Source organism: Lepus europaeus, chromosome 9, assembly GCF_033115175.1.
Source record: "Lepus europaeus isolate LE1 chromosome 9, mLepTim1.pri, whole genome shotgun sequence".
Taxonomy (NCBI): domain Eukaryota; kingdom Metazoa; phylum Chordata; class Mammalia; order Lagomorpha; family Leporidae; genus Lepus; species Lepus europaeus.
In genome coordinates this window covers 82,541,433-82,563,723 of record NC_084835.1, presented here as the reverse complement: position 1 = coordinate 82,563,723, position 22,291 = coordinate 82,541,433, and the positions used below count along the sequence as shown (strand labels likewise).

At 40.5% G+C, this 22,291-nt stretch overlaps 1 protein-coding gene across 3 annotated transcripts in view; it reads left to right on the top strand.

Annotated features, from left to right (window-relative positions):
- Positions 1 to 1,675: 1,675 nt before the first annotated feature.
- NOL4 (nucleolar protein 4) overlaps positions 1,676 to 22,291 on the top strand; it is a 369,495-nt gene continuing 348,879 nt past the window's right edge. For all 3 annotated transcript variants that reach the window (XM_062200260.1, XM_062200258.1, XM_062200259.1), the window contains exon 1: positions 1,676 to 1,939. In XM_062200260.1, coding sequence (XP_062056244.1) covers positions 1,676 to 1,939 — 264 coding nt within the window. The remainder of the gene's footprint in view (positions 1,940 to 22,291) is intronic.

Here is a 22,291-nt window from a genome sequence, read left to right as displayed (position 1 = left end):
CGGCTCCAGCCGCCGCGAGACCTTCCCGGAGACGCGCGCACACACGGCGCACCCCCCGCACACCGCACACTCTCGCGCCCTGGCTCTCCCTCACACACACGCACACGCACTCCGCCCGGCCGAGCAGGAGCCACTGACCATTTTGCAAGTGCCAGGACCAGCTGCCGCGCGGTGGGCACGGGCACCCCGCATTCCCACTCAGGGCTTTCGTCCGGCAGGCGACGACGAGTGGCGAAGGTGGCCTGGGACCCTGAGCCGGCGCCGGGCACCGCTCGGGCCGCCTTCCTGGCGCAGCGGCTTCCTGGGACGCGCACGGGCCTCGGCCGAGAGTAGAATAAAGAGGAGCGGCCGCCGCCGCTGCGCGAGGAGGATGGGAACTCCTATTTCCAGCACCGTGGCACGCGGATGGAAATCCTGAATGGAGGAACCGCTGACTTCCTTTGCCTGGGAAAATCGTCCTGAGGAACTCATATCTGGCGTCCCTGCGCGGCGGAGGGGGTGTCCGTGACGTGGCGGGAGGGGAAAAGCGACAACCGAAACCTCCCGGGTGAACTGCAAACTGTGACCAAGCGGCGGGGAAAACGACGCCTCTGTGTATTCTCATTTCCTGCCCAGGGTTCCCAGCATCTCTGTCCTAAACTTACTTCTATGCCGGGCACCCCGGTGCCGGGTGCCGCAGAAGCCTGAGGAGTGCTGGCCGGGCCGGGTCGCCATCCCGGAGACCCGCGGCCGGCGGCCTGCCTTCGTACCCACGCCCTCCCGGAACCCGTATCTGTTTGGGGCACCGGCGCCGACCCTGGGAACTACCGGCCGAGCCCTCTATGAAGGCGCCGCTCCTTGCTGGGACCTAACTCCTAGAACCTAGATGCGGGGCTGCAATTTAGCCCCAGTGCACCTGAAGACATGCTATTTTAACGCGTTTTTAAAATTATCTTGCTTTCCCTCCACCCCCTCGTCTTAAAAAAAAAAATCCCGTAAAACGGAATTTTGATAGGCTTAAAGACATGACAGGTAAGAACTTTCTCTTTTTCTAGTCCCTTCCCTGCCGGTCACCCGGAAGGCCGAAGCGGAGCAAGGAGAGCCCAGGGACGCGTGTGCCCTGCGGGGCTTGCAGGCGCTCCGCCCGGCGGCTGCTTTCGGGAGCGGCGCAGCCCTCGCTCCCGGACCGGCGGCCGAGGAAGCTTCCCGGGCGCGCGCGGGGAGGCGGCGCTGCGCTCCCACCTGCCCTGCCCGGGACGCAGCCCGGGGTGAGGCGTCGAGGGAGCGCCCCGGGTCAATATTGAGATTTTTAATAAACCCAGGAATAGGATTTTAATTATTCAGAGCCCAGCTCCTCTGGGCCAAATGCTGTTGGGATGGTCCTGGACACACAATATTAAAGAGCCCCATCACCGAGAGGACGGGAAAAGCGTCCGAGCCCTCCGCTGCTATTACGAATGAGCCAGACTGGCTAGCACAGGGCATTGATTGCCGGTGCCCAACTGGACCCTCCTCCCCGCTGCCCGTTCCTCCCCCCTACCCCACCCCCCCACCCCCAACCCGAGGCAGGCTCCCGCGGCGGCCGGGACCTCGCGTCCCCGCATCGTGGCCGGGGCTGCATCTTTCATGAGCCCGGGGTGAACAGGTGCGAAGTGCGCTGGGAGCATCCGGCCGGCGGCGGCCGAGCGCGGGGAACATGGAGAGCGAGCGCGACATGTACCGCCAGTTCCAGGACTGGTGCCTCAGGACTTACGGGGACTCAGGCAAGACCAAGACGGTGACCCGTAAGAAATACGAGCGGATCGTCCAGCTCCTCAACGGCTCCGAGTCGAGCTCCACGGACAACGCCAAATTTAAATTCTGGGTCAAATCGAAGGGCTTCCAGCTGGGCCAGCCGGACGAGGTCCGCGCGGGAGGCGGCGGAGCCAAGCAGGTGCTCTACGTGCCGGTCAAGACCACGGTGAGTGACTCGCCTGCCTCTGTTATTTGTCTGCCCGAGCAGCCCGGCGGGGCGGGAGGAGAGGGGGGAGCCGAGAGCCACCGTTGGCTCGTGTGCCCCCACCCTCCCCAACCCCCTCCTCAAGTCGTCCCCACTCGCAGCAGCCAGGCGCGGTTTCCCCCCGCCGTGGCGTCTTTGTGGTCCTTTATTTTAAAGCGGCAGCGCGCACCTCCGCAGCCCCTCCGCCCTCCCCGCCTCCCCGGCTCGGGGACCAGCCGCCGAGCCTCCTTGCCCCGGCCGGGCGGCGTCCGGCAAGCGTCCAGCGTCCTCGGGCTGGGCCATTGTCCCACGTCCTTCGCTGGGCGCCTGGCGCGTGTGCCACCGCCGCCACCGCGCGCATAAAAGGCCAGGCTGGAACCCTAGCCTCACGCTCTGATAACAGACGATGCTGATCGATAGGCGACAGTGTCTCCTTATTGGCACAAAGCCCGCGGGTGGCGGTCGCGGCGGACGAGGGGTTTCCCCCGCACGCTGTCGGGGTTTATTGTTAGCCCGCCGCGCGTGAGACGCGGGGCAGCGCGAGCTCCTTGGAGGGTCCGGGAGATCGCGGCCACGACTGTTTAGATTGCAGATGAGGTCCTGGGGATGCGTCCTCCCCGCCTCCCTCCCCCCACAACACTCCCCCCCCCCCCATTCCTTTCCTCACTTCCCGGTTCCACAAATAAAGCCGCAGCTAGATGATGAGCAACAAAGAGAGATGGGTTTGAGCGCGATCAGATGGGGTGTGTGTGTGTGCGCGCGCGTGTGTGTGTGTCCCTCTTTCTGGGGTGGCTCCAGTCTCATGGCCACAAAGCTCCAGCCTGGGCGCCGCTAGAGGTTACTGGCCCTGGGAGCTGAGTCTGGCTCAACCTCACACGCAGATGCCTGTGGGGCTGGGGAGCCGCAGCAGCGTGGATTTGCGGATGAGCCGCCTAAGACCTTTCTGCGTCGCGCCACGGTGGGTGCTTGCTTGGAGTTGGGGTGGGGGAGGCTCCTGGCATCCTTTGTATTTTCGCGTCGCGGTGCTGTGGTTTCCTGAGCATTTGCTCCTTACCCCCACCCCGCCCCTCCCTCACTGGCAACTGTTTCCTCGTGCAGGATTCCTGGAGGATGCTAGGAAGGAGAGGGCTTGGACGCCAGGCTGTGTCTGGCGGGGTGCACATTCGTTTGGAAATGGGTTGTTCAGAGCGGTATTTGGAGGACTCTTTGAGGTTTGGAAAGCAGCTGGTGGCTTCCTGAGATTAATTAAGAATATTGTTTGGAGCTTGTGTATTTCTTTGGAAATTCGTATGAAAAATGGAACATGGAAATAAAGGTAAAATGGAAACACTTGAAAGTTCTGTCGCTGTTTTAATGTTCTACTGTTGGACGGTTTCTTGGAGGTAGATCTGTAGATATACTGTCTCTCAGAGCATATGGCACTGTTAAAGACAATGCTGAGATTACTGTCTTGCTTTACTAAATAATGAGGACTAGACTGGCATGAATTAGAACTGAGGCTTATTTACATCTGGATGAGCCAGAGTCTGTTAAAGAGAATGGAGTGTTTTTGATTCATTTGTATTGGCAGTAATGTAGAAAAATAATTCATTGTTAGAATAAATCAGAATTCAAAAGAAGAATGTATTTTTCTTTGGGCAGACCTAGCTAACGGAGTGAATAAAATAATTTAAGATATGTTTACAACTTTTAAAACTAATCTCTTATATGTCTAAAAGAAACATATCTAGGCAGTTTGTTTTTCATTTCTTTTATGTTAAACTTAGGTCCCTTGGTTTAACTGTCAGATAGTTTCTCACATGTGTCTTGGTCCAATAAGCTTATACTTGTATAGATTTGATTACTCCTATGTATTCACACATATGTCTGTATAAAAGATTAATTTTTAAAATTGTATATGATATAAATTCTGTGCTTTTTAAAAGCACTAAAATAATCCTGGGTGCCAAATATTTAAACCAGCATTCACGTGCTCTGATACCCATATTTTCATTTAAAAATTAGTGCAGAGTTAAAGAATTACTGACAAGGCATCCTATGAAGAGACAACTCCAAGGGCAAAGAGAAAGTAAAATGTCTTTCTCTATTCAGTAGAGCCCCTATATTTATGGGAGAAAGAATAATTCATCAGGTGATATTCTTAGATAATAGTTTCTGTGTAGTATTTAAGAGCTCTGCTCTTCTTTCAAGCCAGTGTTGAGCTGTTAAAGAGATTTTTTAATTCATGAACTCTTCCATTGCTCTTTATGGAATCTTTCTACTGCTCCTGACAGTGTTTCAGGCTCCTCCTCCTCTGAGAGACAGCCAATCATCATTTCAATGAGTTGAAAAATATATAAAAGATCTCCTTTTTATCATGTTCCCTCACTTCTCAAATTATTTTTCCCTTAAATATATGAATTTTTCTTTCTAATGGTAGTGTACAATAACCAAGAAGACAAAAATATGTTTTACTTTAAATCAAAGGCATATAGTGGTAGAAATGAAGACCTGTATTTGAATGGTGTTTTCAATAGACAAGAATCATCCTCAGCTGCTTGAGGTTTGAGAATTCGTGGTTCCTTTTGCTGTCAATGAGAGATGCTTTGCTCTTGATGTTGCAGTAATCCACTGCTGCTGATAATTAGACATCATTACTTCTGCAAAAAGGGAAAGAGAAAAGGGGAGAGGACAGGCCAGGGCTAATTAACTACTTTAGTTTAATGAAAGAAAGGGAGGCCAGTAGCAACTGGGAGGTTATCCTAGACAGACCACATGGACGTAATTGCAGCAAGACCAGTTTTCAGTCTTGTAGTTACAGAAGCTTGGTTTTACATTTATATTCTCCCAAAAGAATTGATGCAGCTTTGCAAATGCTCTTCTCCCTAAAGCCTAAACTTAGCTGATGATCAAATCAAGCCAAGTGACAACTGACTTCAAATAAAACTGTTGATCAACTACTGGAAAAGATAAATATGCCCTTCACTATTTGTCCTAGCCATAACTGTCTGAAACTGAAGGGACACATTTGTCAGTGATGTTTGGATTGCTCAGTGGCCCAGGAGGTATTGTTTGGTCACCAAGCAACATCCTCCTGCCACTCAGCCATTTTAGGTCTGGGGTAGGACCTGTGCTTTATGCGTGCGTGCGCGCACGTGCTCACGCAGGTGCAACTGTTGAACATCCAATTTGTTTATTTCCATACTACAATCTTATTTTTATATGTTCTTTCATTCAAGGTGGCAGGAATCTAGAAAAATGATATGATAAGTAACTTAAAGCACATCTGCAAAAGATAGTAAATGACTGACATTGATTATAACTAACTTTTAATACAGGGTAATTTTGAATTAGCACCACTGCACTTCACTCTGTTTTACTTCTTTGATTCTTGTATTCAGTGTGTTTTTAAAAGCTTTGGATCATGCCTGACATTTTGCTTTTTGGTAATAGGTAGTTGAAACATAACACTTCATGATTTAAACTACCTAAATGCATTACACCACTGGATGTTGAAGGGTAAATGTAGAAAATCAGAAAATTCATTAAGGCTTTATGTCAGGAATAAGATGAGTACATTATTGTGTATTTTTTTTAAAAAAACCCACTGTGTTGTATAAAACAAAGAAATTTGGTTAGCTGATGTTTTTTTCTTTGTCTTAAGCAAAGTAATGAATATTGAGATTATCGTCAAATAATGTGAGCAATACTTCTCTTGCCTGTATTTGTAGGAACTGACACTAACGCCTAAATTTTGTCATTTGTGTATATTTTTTCCTCATTTGTTCCACTACAGAACACAAGATGTATTTTCACCAAGAAAGGAATATGTATTATCTTTAGTCATATCACTTAAAACTGATGATTTATTCAGTTCTGCAATCTGCAGGCTTGGATTTCATATTGTTCTTGCTGTGCATACCACTAATTGATTACTGTACAGTGATTACAATGAATATTCATAAATGGTTACTGCTTTGTTATTTCACTATGGTTTTAGTCATCAATCTTTTATGCTACATCAGGGTGAAAGAAATTATGGTTTACTGGGTGACTATATACATTTCCACCTGGTAGAACTTTCTGCCTGAGGCGTACTTCCCATATATTAGATTTCTTGCTAGGAATTTGCTACAGAAATTCCAGAAAACAAAGCTGAGGAACTGTGCCAGGTAACCATTATGATACTTTGCATCTATGACACAGAGGTAATGGGGTCACTGAGATGGAAGTCTGTCTGTGCTCATCTGTTCTTCCACACTGGGTGTTGCTGCTGATAGCTAGTGCATTTCTTCCTCACTTAGACTGGGAGACCCTATATAGCATTGGCTTTTGGGGTCAAATACAAGAATGATTCTCAGTAATGTGGTTAACATGAGTGGTTCCTTTTGGCGTTGAGAGGAATAAATAAAAAATGAGGGGTGAGCTTTTGAGTTTATGGTTAAGCCGCTGGTTAGACTGCTTGAATCCTGTATCGGAGTACTTAGATTTGATGCCTGCCTCCAGGTCCCAATGCAAGCTTCCTGCCAATGCAGGAAGTAGCAGTGATGGTTCAGGTTGTGGGTTCCTGCTACCAAAGTAGGAAACCTGTATTGAATCCCTGGTTCTTGTCTTGGAGCTTGTGCTGGGCTGTTAGGGGTGATTTGGTAAGTGAGCCAGCAGATAGGAGCGTTCCCCTTTATTTCTCTCTCTCTCTCTCTCACACACACACACCTCTCTCAACTGAATGAATTTTTAAAAAAATGACAAGTCACTAGCATGGTGACTATGTGAACTCTCAGGGAATAATAGGTGCTTTAACTGGAGGTCACTCTGGCATAAGTATTAAAGGGCAGGGGGCATGTAAAGAGAGAACTCCTCTGAATGCAAGGAGGAAACATTTTGGTACAAGAAGACTATCTCATGCTTATTTTCTAAGATAGCAGTTCTTGACGTTCCCAGTGGCTCTTCCATGTCTTATCTGTCATCACCATGGAAGTGGAGTGGGGGTTGGGGACAAGATGCAACACTTCTATAAACTTCCTGAGCCAGCTGAGAAAGATTTTACTCTCCACCCTCATTACTTGGGATGGAGGAAAGATGACAAAGCAGAACAGGGATAAGACAACACAACCTTTAAGAACCTTAATCACAGAGACCTGTTTTGTTGTTTTGTACAATTGGAATGATTAAAGTGAATCTAATATGTCTTAGATTACATTTATTTCGTATTTTTTTTGGATAACAACTAAACTTCATATACAATATAGATGTAAGGAAGCATGATAAGGTAGGCAGAGTGTAGACTTTTAGAGCATGATTTAAATCCTAGCTCTGACGTTTTCTGGAGTTGTAAGTTGGCTAAAGCCTCTTAATTAAAGATGGGATTCCTCTTTGTAAAAAGTCAAAGTGATACTTTCCTAAGTAATTTTTCCTAGGAATAACATATAAAGTATATAATTTCTTTTTTTTTAAAGATTTTATTTATTTGAGAGGTGGAGTTACAGACAGTGAGAGAAAGAGATGAAGAGGTCTTCCTTCTGTTGGTTCACTCCCCAAATGGCCGCAATGGCCAGAGCTGCCCTGATCTGAAGCCAAGAGCCAGGAGCTTCTTCTTCCTGGTCTCCCACACGGGTGCAGGGGCCCAAGGAATTGGGCCATCTTCTACTGATTTCCCAGGCCTTAGCAGAGAGCTGGATTGGAAGAGGAGAAGCAGAGACAAGCATCAGCGCCCATATGGGATGCTGGTGCTGCAGGCGCAGGGTTAACCTACTGTGCCACAGCGTCGGCCTCATAAAGTATATAATTTCTATTATATGTACTAATATTCATAAAATAATATATATGAATATATAAGCAAACACACAAAGGGTATGACATGTAGCCTATACATATTAATGTTGAAAAAGTTGTTTTAAGCATTAACAAAACAAAAACATCAAGATATAATTATGATTAAATGTATGTTATGAATTCAAAATTGCACTGCAATACGGAGTTAAAATATAAGGCACATATGTATATACATATATATTATTCAGATATTTATCCTACTCAGTCTATTTTTGTAAAGTAAAGGTACCTTGTAAAAGTGATACTTTCTCATTACCTTAAAAATCTAAGTGAAATGGGAAGAAAAATAATTTTAAAATGTCATATCAAACATCCTTTCTAGACATAACCATCATCAGATTATGAAAATCTTTCTAGATGTCTCTCCAAGCATATAATACCAAAAGATTAAATATAATGATTAAAAGTTATATATGGACAGGCAGAAATAATTTCCCAAGATGTGAACAAAAGTCATATGCTAATTTAGGAAGAACAAAATATAACATCACTAAGATATAACAAAAGAAGAAATACATAAATTCAAATAATTGCTAATATATAAATGTTTCTTATAAATGGTATTTATTCTTTAAGTTAATAGAAAAGATTAAAGAGGACTAAATTGATGAATTACATTTATTTTTCCTATGGAAAATTTCAGTTTCATTCAATATCAGTGACTTTCTCCAATGACAAATGAAGAGTAAACACATCTTTTCTTCTTCCCACCCTATTGTTATTTAGCTCCTGGTTCATATCACACTTATTCTATTATAATTTTCTTATATTATGTTTATACTGTCAAAACTTTTGATATTAAGTTAAAATATATAAATTTGTTCTCATAATTATTTCTGCATTGTTCCTATTTAAAAGTTTATTATCTGTTCTTTTATTTGGTTTTCTTTACTCTTAATGTTCTATTTGATTAACTCTAATTCCTGATTATCATATTTTTTTTTTACCAAGAAAGGTTCATGTGCTCTATTTTTGGCAGTGTGTATGCAATCAAGAATATTTGTCCTTTGCCTTTACACTGAAAGAGAACTTAACCAGGTGTGGATGCTTTATTTTGCTCTTTCCCCAAGAATATTGAAGATAATTTCAGTGCTCTGTAAAATTCAAAGGCAAATCTGTTTTTCTCAATTTCATGGAATTTTTTACTTCTTTATCTTCAAAATCAAATAATTCCATTAAGGTATATTTAAATTTCTTGCCTCCCTCTGTTTATCCTGGGTAACTGCACTTTTGTCCGTGGCTTCACTTGTGTCTATATTCTGGTGGTTTTGATGCTTATCTTTTGAAATCCAGATCTATATTTGGGATTTTCTACTGGGTGTTTCCACTCAAGATATCCCAAAGTATTTATTTTTTCTTTTGTAACTGATTTATGTCACTCAGCTTAATGTCTCAAGATTTATTTATGTTGCAATATCCGAAAGCTTTTTTTTTCCTTTTTAAGGCTGAATAATATTCCATTGTATGTATCTGCCACATTGTGTTTATCCATTCATCTATTGATGGTCATTTGGATTGTTTCCTCCTCTGGGCTATTGTGAACCATGCTGCTTTGAAAATGCGTGTGGAAGTATCTCTTTGACACTGTACTTTTGATTCTTTTGACATGTGTATATATCCAAAAGTAGGATTGCTCCATCATATGATATTTGCATTTTTAAATTTTGAGGAACTGGCTTACTGTTTTCCATAGCAGTTGCACTATTTTATAATTCTATCAAGAGTGCACAGGGTGGGTGCTCTTTAAGGAAAAGCAACTGATAACTTTGTTCCTCATCTAGAGCATTTCAATGAGCAGACTTATTTTAAGCAATTGCAAGTGCTGAATGTAATACAATTTATAGTAATATTATATTAATTCCTGACATTTATGAAGTTCTTTCTATAGGTTAATTAGAGTTATTTGCACTTTAAGCAAAAGACTCCCTTTAATCTTCACAAAAATCCTGTGTTATTAACATTTTTATATGGATGTGAAAATTGTGGTTTAAGTTAAAATGAATTTTAAAAAATCATACCACTTGGGGAGAGAAACATTTCAACTGGATTCCAAAATACTTGTGTTAAGTCACTGATCTCCAAACTTAAAATAATGTACCCCAATTGCTTAAAAATGTGAATAATCCCCCAAGATTATAAATTATAAATATTTACCACTGTACCAATTCTTAATACATTCTAAAATATATTAAAATATAAATGTACAGGCCTGAGATCAATATTAGTATAGATACAATTTTAATATTTTCTTCTTCACCTTGATAGATTATCTCATGCTTTCCGGGAGGTAAGAATATATCAATTTGGAGACAGTTATTCTAGTTCATTATACACTGTCACCTCAAAGTAGAATACTGTGGCTAAAACTTATACTTGAGTTAAAGTATGGCCCCCTGCATTACAGGGGGTGCTTTTATAATTAACTATTACAACATTAAAAATAATGCCTTAATTTTAAAGATTCATAACATCTAGGAAACCATTATACACATTTGATATAATCAGATTCATCAAAGCCATGTTCAGAGCACAGTCTAGAGTAGCTGAACTGTAAGACACAGTGAGGGATGAGGTTGAACAATTAGCCTTGGGTAAAATTATGGAAGCCATGGAGTATAGGCTGCATTCTGTAGGAAATGGCAGCTATCATTCAGTAGGGATGTCATGGTTTAGTAGAGTTGATATTTCTCAGTGGTTTATGAATGTTCCAAAATGTAAGTCAAGTGAGTAAAGAATAAAAAAGTAAATAAATTGCTTCTACTCAGTACATGGTTGGAAATAGTTTAGAGGTAATAAAATCAAGTTGTCAAGATTTAAATCAATATAATTTAATATATTTATGTAACTGAGTAATTGAGTAATGCTATATAAATATCTCAGACTTTATTAATTTTAGTAAAATGTAAAAAATATAAATGTTAGATAAGAATGGATTTGAAGGCACTTGAATACAGATCAAGTCATTTGATAACAGACAGGTGCTTTTTTTCTTCGTTTGAACTTGAGAAAAAATAACTGTTGATCTCTTGGTTGTTACTTTGTCCAAAACTGCAAAATCATTCTATTGGAAAAATCCTTCTAAAAGCTTACACAAACAAGCTTTCTTCAAAGTAAAGTGAATGTTTCAAATATTTCTCAAACATGTAATTTATGCTTTAAACAATGTGCTAAATCTCACCCCAAGTTGTTTCTTCTTTAGACTTCTTTGACTTTATACCATATACCTGTGTCTACCACTAAGGGTCTTCCTTATGTACAAATTTTTGTACAACGTGGCAGCACTCTGCAAGTAGCCCTTTCCCTTGCATAATGTCCTTCTCTGTAACTGTGAGTGGAACCTGTAAATATTATGAGCTGTCACTCTCTTGGTTATCCTATATGGTAAGGCTGACTTTAAGAAAGAGGGCTCTTTCAGGTGAATCTGGTCTAGCCACATTAGATTTCTGAAAGCAGGGACGATTTTTTTCCCCCTTGACTGGCACCAGAAGAGGAGGTGAGATTGATTCAGAGCTTGTTTAATCAAGGCAAAGGAAGGTTTCTCTTGCTGAGATTGATATGGGCATATAGCATATTTATATAGCTGAGAGTACTTACATTAATTCCTTATCTTGGATACTGTGAGTAATGTTCCAGTAAACCTGGTAGTGCAGGTGAGTCTTGATAGACTGATTTAGTTTCCTTTGAATATATAGCTGGTAGTGGGATTTCCAGATCATATACTAGTTTTGTTTTTAATATTTGGAAGACCTACCATTCTGTTTTCCTTAATGAATGTACTACTTGACATTCCTACTAACAGTATGTAAAGGTTCCCTTTCCTTCACTTCTTTGCTAGTACTTGTATTTTGTCTTTTTGAAAATAGCCATTCTAACAGGAGTAACTGGTTATCTCATTGTGGTTTTAATTTGTATTTCACTAATTAGTGAGATTGTGCATTTTTGTAATCTTTTGTTGGCCATGTGTATGTTTCTTTGTGAAATATCTACTCCAGTCTTTTGCCCATGTGTAAATTGAGTTCTTTGTTTTCTTGCTATTGAGTTATTTGAGTTCGTTATATATTTTGGATATAACTCTTACCTGATGTATAGTATGCAAATATTTTATCCATTCTGTAGTTTATCTTTTCACTCTGTTGATTGTGTCTTCTGATGTGCAGAAGCTTTTTAGTTTGATGTAATCCTATTTGCCTGTTTTTGCTGTTGTCTGTGCTTTTGAGATCTTATCCAAAAAATTATCTCTTGTGTTTTCTTCTAATGGTTTTCAGTTTCAGATCTTACATTTAAGTCTTTAATACATTTTGAATTTTTATATATGGTGAAATAAATAGAATATTATTCAGCCACAGAAGATTAAAATCCTACCACTTGGCACCATATGCATGACTCTGGAAGACATTACGTTAAGTGAAATAGGCCAGGCCCAGAAAGACAAATACTGCGTGATCTCATTCATAAGTGGAATCTAAAGTAAAAGGTTAATCTCATAGAAATACAAAGCACAATGTTGGATTCCAGAGGCTGTGGTAGTTAGAGAAAGATGTAAATCAAAGGATATATAATCACAGTCTTATTGGAGGAAAAATTTTGACCAATCTATTGTAAAGCATGGCAACCATAGTTAATAATAACATTGCATTCTTGAAAAATACTACAAGTGGATGTTAAGTGGTGTCACTACAAGAATCATGATATGACATCATGCATTTGTTAGTTAGATTTAACCATTCTACTAAGTATATATACTTTTCAACTTCTCATCGTACTTGGTAGATATATAAAATCGTATCGATTTTTAAAAAGACCTGAAGTGGCCCTTCAGTAATGAGAGCATAGTTGGCCAACAGCTGTTGAAGCGTTGAGGACATTAGTCCTCAACCACAAGGGAATAAATTCTGCCAGTAGCTGAAGAGAACTTGGTGGGGGTGGGGTGGCTCTTTCCCTAGAAGACTTACGAATGCAAATGCAGCTGTCTGACACCTTGATCTCACCTTCTGAGAATCTGAGCAAAGGACTCAGTTAAAATATTGTGGCCTTGTGACCCATAGAAACTGAGATAGTGTTTGAAAATTCTTAAGCTATTCCATTTTGGCAATTTGTATACAATAAAAGTGAACTAACAACATAATCTTTTAAAGTAAACTTTCCCCAAAACATTCTTACAATAAAAACAAGTCAATTTTTATAAAGCATATTTGGCTAAGCATTATTTGTGATTTAAGATACAACTGGGAATAATTTGCATGCTTTTTTCTTCTAATAATGTGTTGCCATTTCTATATTTTTTGATGAAATTGCCCATAATTTTGTAAAATATGAAAATTCTGATAGACCATTTGAAATATTTATGATTAGTGACTCCTATTAGGAACATATATAATAAATATTTATTATACATTAAATATAGATGTATAATTAAATTTTCTCTATTCTTTTTCTTTTTTACTTTAATTTATTTTTCTTTATTTGAAAGGCAGAGAGGGACAGAGACAGAGCTCTTTGATCTGCTGGTTCATTCCCAAGATGCCTACAACATCCAAGGCTGGGCCAGGCCAACCAGAAGCCTCTTGCATGAATGGCAGGAAACCAAAAACTCGGTCTGTCCCAGAGTATGCATCAGCAGGCAGTAGGAATTGGGAACAGAGCATGGACTCAAACCTAAGCATTCACATATAGGGTATATACATATTTCAAGTAGCATCTTAGCCACTGTGCTAAACATCAGTCCCAATGTTTTTGTGTTTAAATGTTATTTTATTATAGAATATACATACATATACATATATATATATATCCCCTAAATAGGAACAAGGTTACTTATTGTGTTAGTTTTTTTTTAAGTAGGATACAGAGAAATGTATGCATTAAGAGACATTATTTGTACAATTATTATTTATATTAAAGTAGCTTTGAAAGCTTAATCCCTAAAAGAAAATGCAACAAAATGTAACATATGCTCTCATTTATGAGATATAACCATTCTATAATTTAATTTTATTTTTAAGATTTTATTTCTTGATTTGAAAGGCAGTGTTAGAGAGAGAGAGAGAGAGATACAGACATCTTCCGCTTGCTTCCATTCACTCCCCAGATGGCAGCAATGGCCAGAGCTGGGATGATCCAAAGCCAAGAGCCAGGAGCTTCTTCTTCCTCGTTTCCCACGCGGGTGCAGGGCCCCAAGTGAAATCGGACAAGGCCCCCTAAATTTTACACTAAAATGTGGCCCCTTAAAGTTCCCTAGAAATGCTATCTGGGGTGCCACATGTGCTACCGGAATTCGGGGTGCCTTACGATTTCACCACAGGCTTATTACTAAATCCCTGATATTAATAAGCCCAAGAGGGTTCTTGCCTAATATTTAGAGAAGAATTTTAAATATCGGCACAGATAAACAAGGCAGCATAGTACCTTTTAAGCTTTTATTTAGTGAGAAAGATGCATAGGAGAGTGAGAGCCTTATTTAAGAGAGAGAGGTCAATAAGGGTTCATACCAAGCACCAGGAACCAGCCACGTGGATGAGCATCTAGGCCAGGAAGCCTAGAGCACATGGCCCGAAGGCCATGTGCCCTGTAGGCGCAGGGCCACAGCAGCCCCCTCCTGACAAGAGGCCTGGGCAGAAGAGCCGGGCAGGGCCACACTGTGTCCGGCTTTTAACCCATGGTTAATTAACCTGATTGGCTAGTGGGCACCCAGGTGTGGCCAGGTAGGGGCATGAGGTCACACAGAGGCGTGGTGAAGGCGTGGTCTTCCAGCTGACAAACCTAATCTATTTTAACCTGTATGCCTGCCTACTTCACAAGGAATTGGGCCATCTTCTACAGCTTTCCTAGGCCATAGCAGAGGCCCGGATCGAAAGTGGAGCAGCCAGGACTCGAACTGGCGTCCATATGGGATGCCAGCACTGCACCAGTGACTTTACCTGCTATGCTACAGTGCCGGCCTCTCATTCTATAATTTTGACAATTTATGTTAACATAAAGTTAGATATTTTTAAAAACTTACTAATATTTTGGGAATGTAACATAGAAAATAACAGTAACTGGTCGTTTTCTTTTGATATTAGAAACAGAAGATAGTTTTTATCCTCTATTTGGAATTTATTTTGCTTTTTTTCCTCTCTGAGATTTATTCAGTGGCTCTTACATTCCACTTTTCCTAAGTTTAATCAAGTACTCATTTGGGGTGCTTATTCTCACAGTGACATATTTTTCAAGTGTTTTTGAGCTGTTAAAAAACTTGAAGGTTGGCCGACGCTGTGGCTCAACAGGCTAATCCTCCACCTTGCGGTGCCGGCACACCGGGTTCTAGTCCCGGTTGGGGTGCCGGATTCTATCCCGGTTGCCCCTCTTCCAGGCCAGCTCTCTGCTATGGCCCGGGAAGGCAGTGGAGGATGGCCCAAGTCCTTGGGCCCTGCACCCACATGGGAGACCAGGAGAAGCCCTGGCTCCTGGCTTCAGATCGGCGCGATGCGCCAGCCGCAGTGGCTGTTGGAGGGTGAACCAACGGCAAAGGAAGACCTTTCTCTCTGTCTCTCTCTCTCACTATCCACTCTGCCTGTCAAAAAACAAAACAAAACAAAACAAAAACTTGAAGGTTGAGAAAGATTTCAGACTTTAAGATCAGGAGGTTGGGAGCTTAATCTTGATGGTAAGGAAGTTCTCTCACAGGCAGGAATCCTGTTTTTGTTAGTAATTTTTCTACTTAATTTTAGTTACAAGGGTTTTGGCAAATACTTGAATACTGTGTTTCATCATTGTGTATAAGGGTAATAGTCATCGACTAGTATCTGTGCATTTGTGGGGGAGAGCTATGGTATAAGAGAGGGGATATTTGTGGGTGAGCCTCAGGCAGCCTTTCTTTTGGTTCCCTGTGGAGCCAACTGCAGTTGCCAGATGGCTAGAGGCTTTTAGGGGTTTAATCTAGGGACATGGGGCAAATCTAAGTGGCCCATATGGGGATGTAATGCCTAGCTTGGTCATATTTGTACCATGCTCTACCCAATTGACCTAATTAGATGAGCTTTTCAAATCTAATATCAAAGGGTTGCTTGAATATCAGATGTGGGTCATTGTTCTCTTAGCAGTCTCTCCTTTCATGCTTACTGGTGTTTATTTGAGGTCAAGAAATGGGGTTTTACTGTTTATTGTAGGTTATTTTTCTCTAAAATAGCTACCATTACCAAACAATTAATTTGACTAGTTACTTGGTCTCACTAATTTGGAATATGTTCATTTAAAATCACTAATAATTTGAACAGGGTAAAGTAACATCTTATTAAAGGAGAATTTATCTAAAAATTCATAATTAATAAGAGAGAGAGGGATACACACACATACTTCCATCCCCTGGTTCACTCACAATAGCCAGGGCTGGGCCAGGCCAAAATCAAGAGTCAAGAGTTTCTTCTGGGTCTCCCACATGGGTAGTGGGGGCCCAAATACTTGGGATATCTTCCACTGTTTTTCTCAGGCCATTAACAAGGAGCTGGGTCAGAAGTGGAGCAGCTGGGACATGAACGGGTGCTAATAGGGGGTACTGGCTTCGCAACTGGCAGCTTTTCTGTTTTACCACAACACTGTCCCCTAAAATTATTTTTTAAGTATTTATCTATTGATTTGAAAGTTAGAAAGTGAGAGGGAGAGAAGATTAGAAAGGGAGACGATTAGAAAGGGAGAGGGAGGAGAGAGAGAGGGAGGAAAGGGAGAATCTTCCATCCACTGGTTCATTCCCCAGATGATTGCAACTGGCAAGGCTAAGACAAGCAGAAGCCAGGAGCCTGGAATTCCATTTAGGTCAGCCACTTGGGTGCAAGGGCCAAACACTTGAGCCATCTGCTGCTACTTTGCCAGGCACATTAGCAGGGAGCTTAAACTGCATTGTGGCAGCCTGGACTTGAACCAGTGCTCATATGGGATGCTAGCGTGACAGATGGTGGCTTAAACTGCTATGCCCTTCATTTGAAATTATTATTCCTGCAATTTTCCAATGTTACTTCATAGTCATGATAATTATTTTGATGACTTCCTGAACCCTTAATAAATTGTCTCTACTATATTTTTCTTTATTTTCATGTGGTGTGTTATTTTATTTATTTACGATTTTAAGCCTCTTCCCATTGGATTATAATAATTATATTTTCATTTAACAAATGTACATGTCTATAGTCGTTAGAATTTTATTGAATATTGGAGGACTTTATATGAGTCTTCTTAGTTTCCAAGGGTGTTTTTGACTAAGATCATCCCATACTTCAACATGTTATGAGCCACCTGGAGATCTTGCTAAAATGGAAATTTGGCGTCAAAGTAGGCTTATTATATTTTGTGTTTAAAAAACTACCACAAGGGCTCCTAGTGCTGGCCAAGATGGTGTAAGTTCATGATGAACTACCTCTCCCAATGATTACACTAAAAACTCTGGAGAAAATATAAAACAGAACTACCTCTGAAAAGCAAACAATAGGAAGAAAAATTGGAGGGGGGGGGACCATGCTAATTACCAGTAAGTAGTACAAGGGGTGAGATTTCTGTCCTTAGCAACATTTTGTCACCAGAATTTAATGCAGAGGTTGTCTGAGTCATGGGCCTGCAGAATGAGATCAGACAGTGTGAATTCTGAGACACACTTACTTCTACCCAGAGGACCAGGAAAAGGGGCCCCTCTGACACCTAGACAGTGTGTGGGAATCACAGTGTCCTTTTTCCTCCTGTTTTCAATAACAGACTACCCCGAGGACAGCCCCAGTCATGGAACTGCACTGCTGCGGGGGGTGGGTGGGGGGTGGGTGGGGGTGTGACAGTGCCAGCTGACAGTGACCTAAAGATTAAGTAGAAAATGAGATCTCTATTATTGCTTCTCTCTTTTCCTGAAGATGCTGCAAACAACTAAAATAGTTAAGAGGAGTTGAGGGCTTCAATTCAGGGGAATCAGAATAAAAAGGGGAGATTTAAGGAACCAGAGAGTATAAGGGAAATTCTGGAGAGAAGATCCCCTAAGTCTTTCTATAAACTGAATTCATTTTCAGACTATGAATCTGCAAAAACATACCTAAAACATGGCCAAGTGTGTGAGAACTGAAATAAACCACTGTGCATGTCCCTGCCTGACCCCTGAGTTGCACATATGCAGAACAGACTCATGGGAGCACAGAAAGATTGGAAAAGTGAACTGACATTGGAGTCACTGTTGAGAAGGCAAGGCAGAACTTGTGGGGTGAATCTAACAGGGTTTACCACATGGTATCAAAATGCAACATTTTTCCCAGAGGAATTTTAACAGGATTCAGTCTCAATAACATAATATTCAAAATGTTCAGGATACAACCTGAAATTGTTTAGCATATGAAAAACAATGAAAATTTGACAAGTTCTTACTAGAAAAGAAAATCAACAGCTGCCAACCCTGGGAAGGGACAGATGCTAGAGTTATGAAGAATTTTAAAGCAGCTATTATAACCATGCTCTATTATCAGAGAAAGAAAAAACTATGAAAAGAATAAAATGGAAACATTTGAACTGTAAAATAAAATTGGTAATGAATATTCAATCAGCATATCAAAGAGTTATCTCTACCTCCATGTTTATTGCAGCTTAAGTCACAATAGCTAAGATATGGAATCAACCCAGATGTCTATCAACTGATGCCTGGAAAAAGAAATTGTCATAGATGATAGATAGATAGATAGATAGATAGATAGATAGCATATAGAATACTACTCAGCCCTAAAAAAGAATGAAATTCTGTGTTTTGCAACAAAATGGTTGCAACTAGAAACCATTATACCTAGTGAAATGGGCCAGTCCCAAAAAAGACAAATACCGTATATTTTCCCTGATCTGTGATAACTAATAGAGTACTAAGAATGTAAATTATAAGAGTGAAATTCACATTTTGAGATTCATTGATTATTTACAGCCCTTGTCTCTACTGTTGAGGAACAGTGTTTTTTTTTTTTTTTATTATTATTTGCTGATCTCTTAGTACAGGGTTAAGCTTATGAGCATAAAGTAAACTATGCTAGATCTAGGAAGTAGATCACTCTAAAAATTAAGACACAGAGTAGAGAGAAAGGATGAAGGGTGGGAAGGGGGGTGGGAGGGCGGGCAGGTTTGGGAATATCACTGTGCTCCTAAATCTGTATATATGAATTACTGGAAATTTGTTTACCTTAAATAAAAGAAAATTCACTGAGTGGGTGCAAGAGAAGAATAGGGATTGCAGATAAAAGATCCTTTAAATTTAAAGATAGATTATAGAAATTATCCTTCCTGAAAAACAGTTGAAAAAAATCATGAAAAACTCTTACATCATTAGGGATCTGTGGTTCAATATCAAGATGTCTAACATTTGTAACACTAGGATCATAAAAGGAGCGACAAATAGGAATTGATGCCCCCCCCCAAAAAAAAAGGAAAAATAATGTCTGGTCATTTTCCACATTTGCTGACAGGGCAATGGAATATTCTCAATGAAATGCAAACAGGATAAACTTAGAGAAAATTATTCAAAACCATGTCATAATGGAACTGCCAAAATAAAGTCATTTAGAAATCAGTTAGTGAAAATGACATGTTACATACAGATAAATAATAATGAAAATTTCTGCAGACTTCTCATCAGAAACCGTGGAACCCACAGAACAATGATATATACAGTCGTCTTGAAGTGTCAAGAGAATTGAATATCCTGTGAAAATATTCTTTAGAAAAGAAGGTGATAAAAAGACATTCTCTGGTGATAAAAACCAATGAATTGCTTGGCAGATCTTCTGTACAATAGACACAAAGATAAGTGCTTCAGGATGAGGAGAAATGATGCTAGAATATTTGGACCTTCAATAATGTAGGAAGAACAACAGAAATGATAAGCACTTTTCATTGTCTAAATTCTTTTAATATGACAGTTGAAGGTCAAAATTATAGCATTGTCTCATAGGATTTTCAATTTATGAAGATATACTATGAGTATATGTAATATACAAATAATGTTTCCACAAAGGATTGAAACCACCAATCAATAAAAAATTTTTTAAATTTTAAAAACTATTACACCTTTGGATTTGTACAGATTGTGCATGTTTTTAAGATTCTTTAGGGATTTATTATCACATTAGATTCTCGGGATCAAAGATTAAACAACATATGTGTAAGTAATCCTTCACCGAAACAGGAAATGCCAAGAGATTAGACAGTATTCTGAACTAAATTATGAGGATAATGTATCACATGAAAATTTGTGGAAACCACCCTACACATGACTTAGAGGGAACTTTATGATAGTAAATGCTTATGTTACAAAAGATAAATTATTTCAAATCAATAAACTAAGCTTCTGCCCAACAAATTTAGAAGGACAAGTGAAAACAGAAGCTTAGTTTTAGTTATTTCCTGATAATCTCTGTAAATTTAAGGTGCCCCTTTGCCTGGGATGCTGAGTTTTGAAAGTAGTCCATAGGGTGTCATTTTCAGAGTGAAGAGGTAGCTGGTGCTTTGCATCTGCCAATGGCCATGACATGGACTTGTATACTGATTTCCCACATAATTTGTTCCCAATCAATATAATTCAGTAATGTGATGCACCTGGCACTGAAGATGAGGAAAATGTAGGTTTGGGTCCTTAGATTTTTCTGTCTGTCTTGATGTCATGGGTGAATTCACTTGTTCTCCCTCTTTGGAGGTTGTGAAAGTTTCTCCTACTGATATGTGTTAGCACTCAGTTATCTTTTCAATTGCTCACAAGCCAGGTTGGGTACAGAAAAATGTAAATGCCACCCACCTACTACATTTGGAATTACAGTAATTTTCACATATCTGGAGTTAGCTTGCATTCTAAAGGGTGAGTTGGACATTGTGGCGACACAGAGTTTAAGGCTTTTTCTTATGAACTCATGAGTATATAAGTTACTTTTTTTCCTTCCAAAAATTTTTTAAGGATTTATTTATTTATTTGAAAGTCGGAGTTACACAGAGAGGGAAGGAGAGGCAGAGAGAGAAAGGTCTTCCATCCGCTGATCCACTCCCCAGTTGGCTGCAGTGGCTGGAGCTGTGCTGATCTGAAGCCAAGAGCTTGCTCCGAGTCTTCCCATGTAGGTGCAGGAGCCCAAGGACTTGGGCGATCCTCCACTGCTTTCCCAGGCCATAGCAGAGAGCTGGATCAGAAGTGGAGCATCTGGGTCTCAAACTGGTGCCCATATGGGATCCCAGCCCTACTGGCAGCGGCTTTACCTGCTATACCAGAGCGCCAGGCCACCTTCCACATTCCTTTTACCACCCCCCTGAGAGAATTGTTATATCATTGGAAGCGTGGAAACTGTTTATTACTTCATGAAAAACCATTTAGTTCTATTGTTTATGATATGAGCACTGTGTGATGAATTCTCCAGGTTTGAAGTTTCTGAAGCTCAGAAGCTTAGGCTGGTGCAACTCCAGGTTAACTTTTGAAAATTAAAATCTATGGCTTGAACATTTTTAAAAATGTGTTCCTGTAATGGTCTTTCTCTAGGGCAGTGATAATGGGATGACTTTACAACCTGTTTTGAAGAAAGATCAGGATACACATAAATATACAAATGAAAGAAATTGCTTAACACTTCAGAATTGCTCTCAATTTATGTGAAATGGGGTCAGCAGATGGTATCTACTTTACATGGTAATTGTGATGACTAAATGAGGAGGTCCATGTGATTCATGTACCAGTTTTTTTGAACTAAGAATTTATTGTAGTATCAGCCATTAAGATGCTGCATGGGCCACCTACATTGCATATCCTGCCTGGTTTTGAGTGACACTTCTGCTTTTGATTCAGCTTCCTGTTGATGTTCACCCTGGGAGGCAGAAGGTAATGACTTAAGTGCTTGGTACCTGACACCCATGTGGGAAACCCGATTCAGTTCCTGACTCCTGGCTTCAGCCTGGTCCAACCCTGGCTCTTTCAGGCATTTGGCAGAGTAAACCAGTGGACTGCAGTCAGTCAATCTCTCTGTCTTTCTCCCCTCCCATCCCTCTCTGTCTCTCTCAAGAAAATAAAATTACTAAAACTTTGAAAAAGTAACTATTTAATTTAAAAATCATTATTGTCATCTCTTCCTTAAAAATTGGCATAAACAAAGAAATTCTGGAGTGCTTTCTGTATTTAAATAGAATGGGAAGATGTTTTAGGGTTTGTTTAGTTATCTGTGAAACAATCCAGAACATTAATATGTTTGCAGAAAGGCATGGTCCCATGCCACTAGCATCAAATACAACTGGCAACAGGCAGGGCAGGAACTTGCTTTTCTTCACCCATTCTTTGTTATTATCCACTCTTCAGGCTGGATTTTGAACAAAACATTATTTAAAACATCTTTTACATCTTTTCATGTCAATAGAATGATTTGTTTTGCTAGCATTAAGATGCAGCATATACAAAATTATAAAGCTCCAAAGGATTAAGGAAATTCAGAAGGCGAAATAAAAAGGAATTATACAACTATTATAAAGAGTATTAATAGAAAGAGTGTCTCGGAGACCATTAGATTAAACAACAGG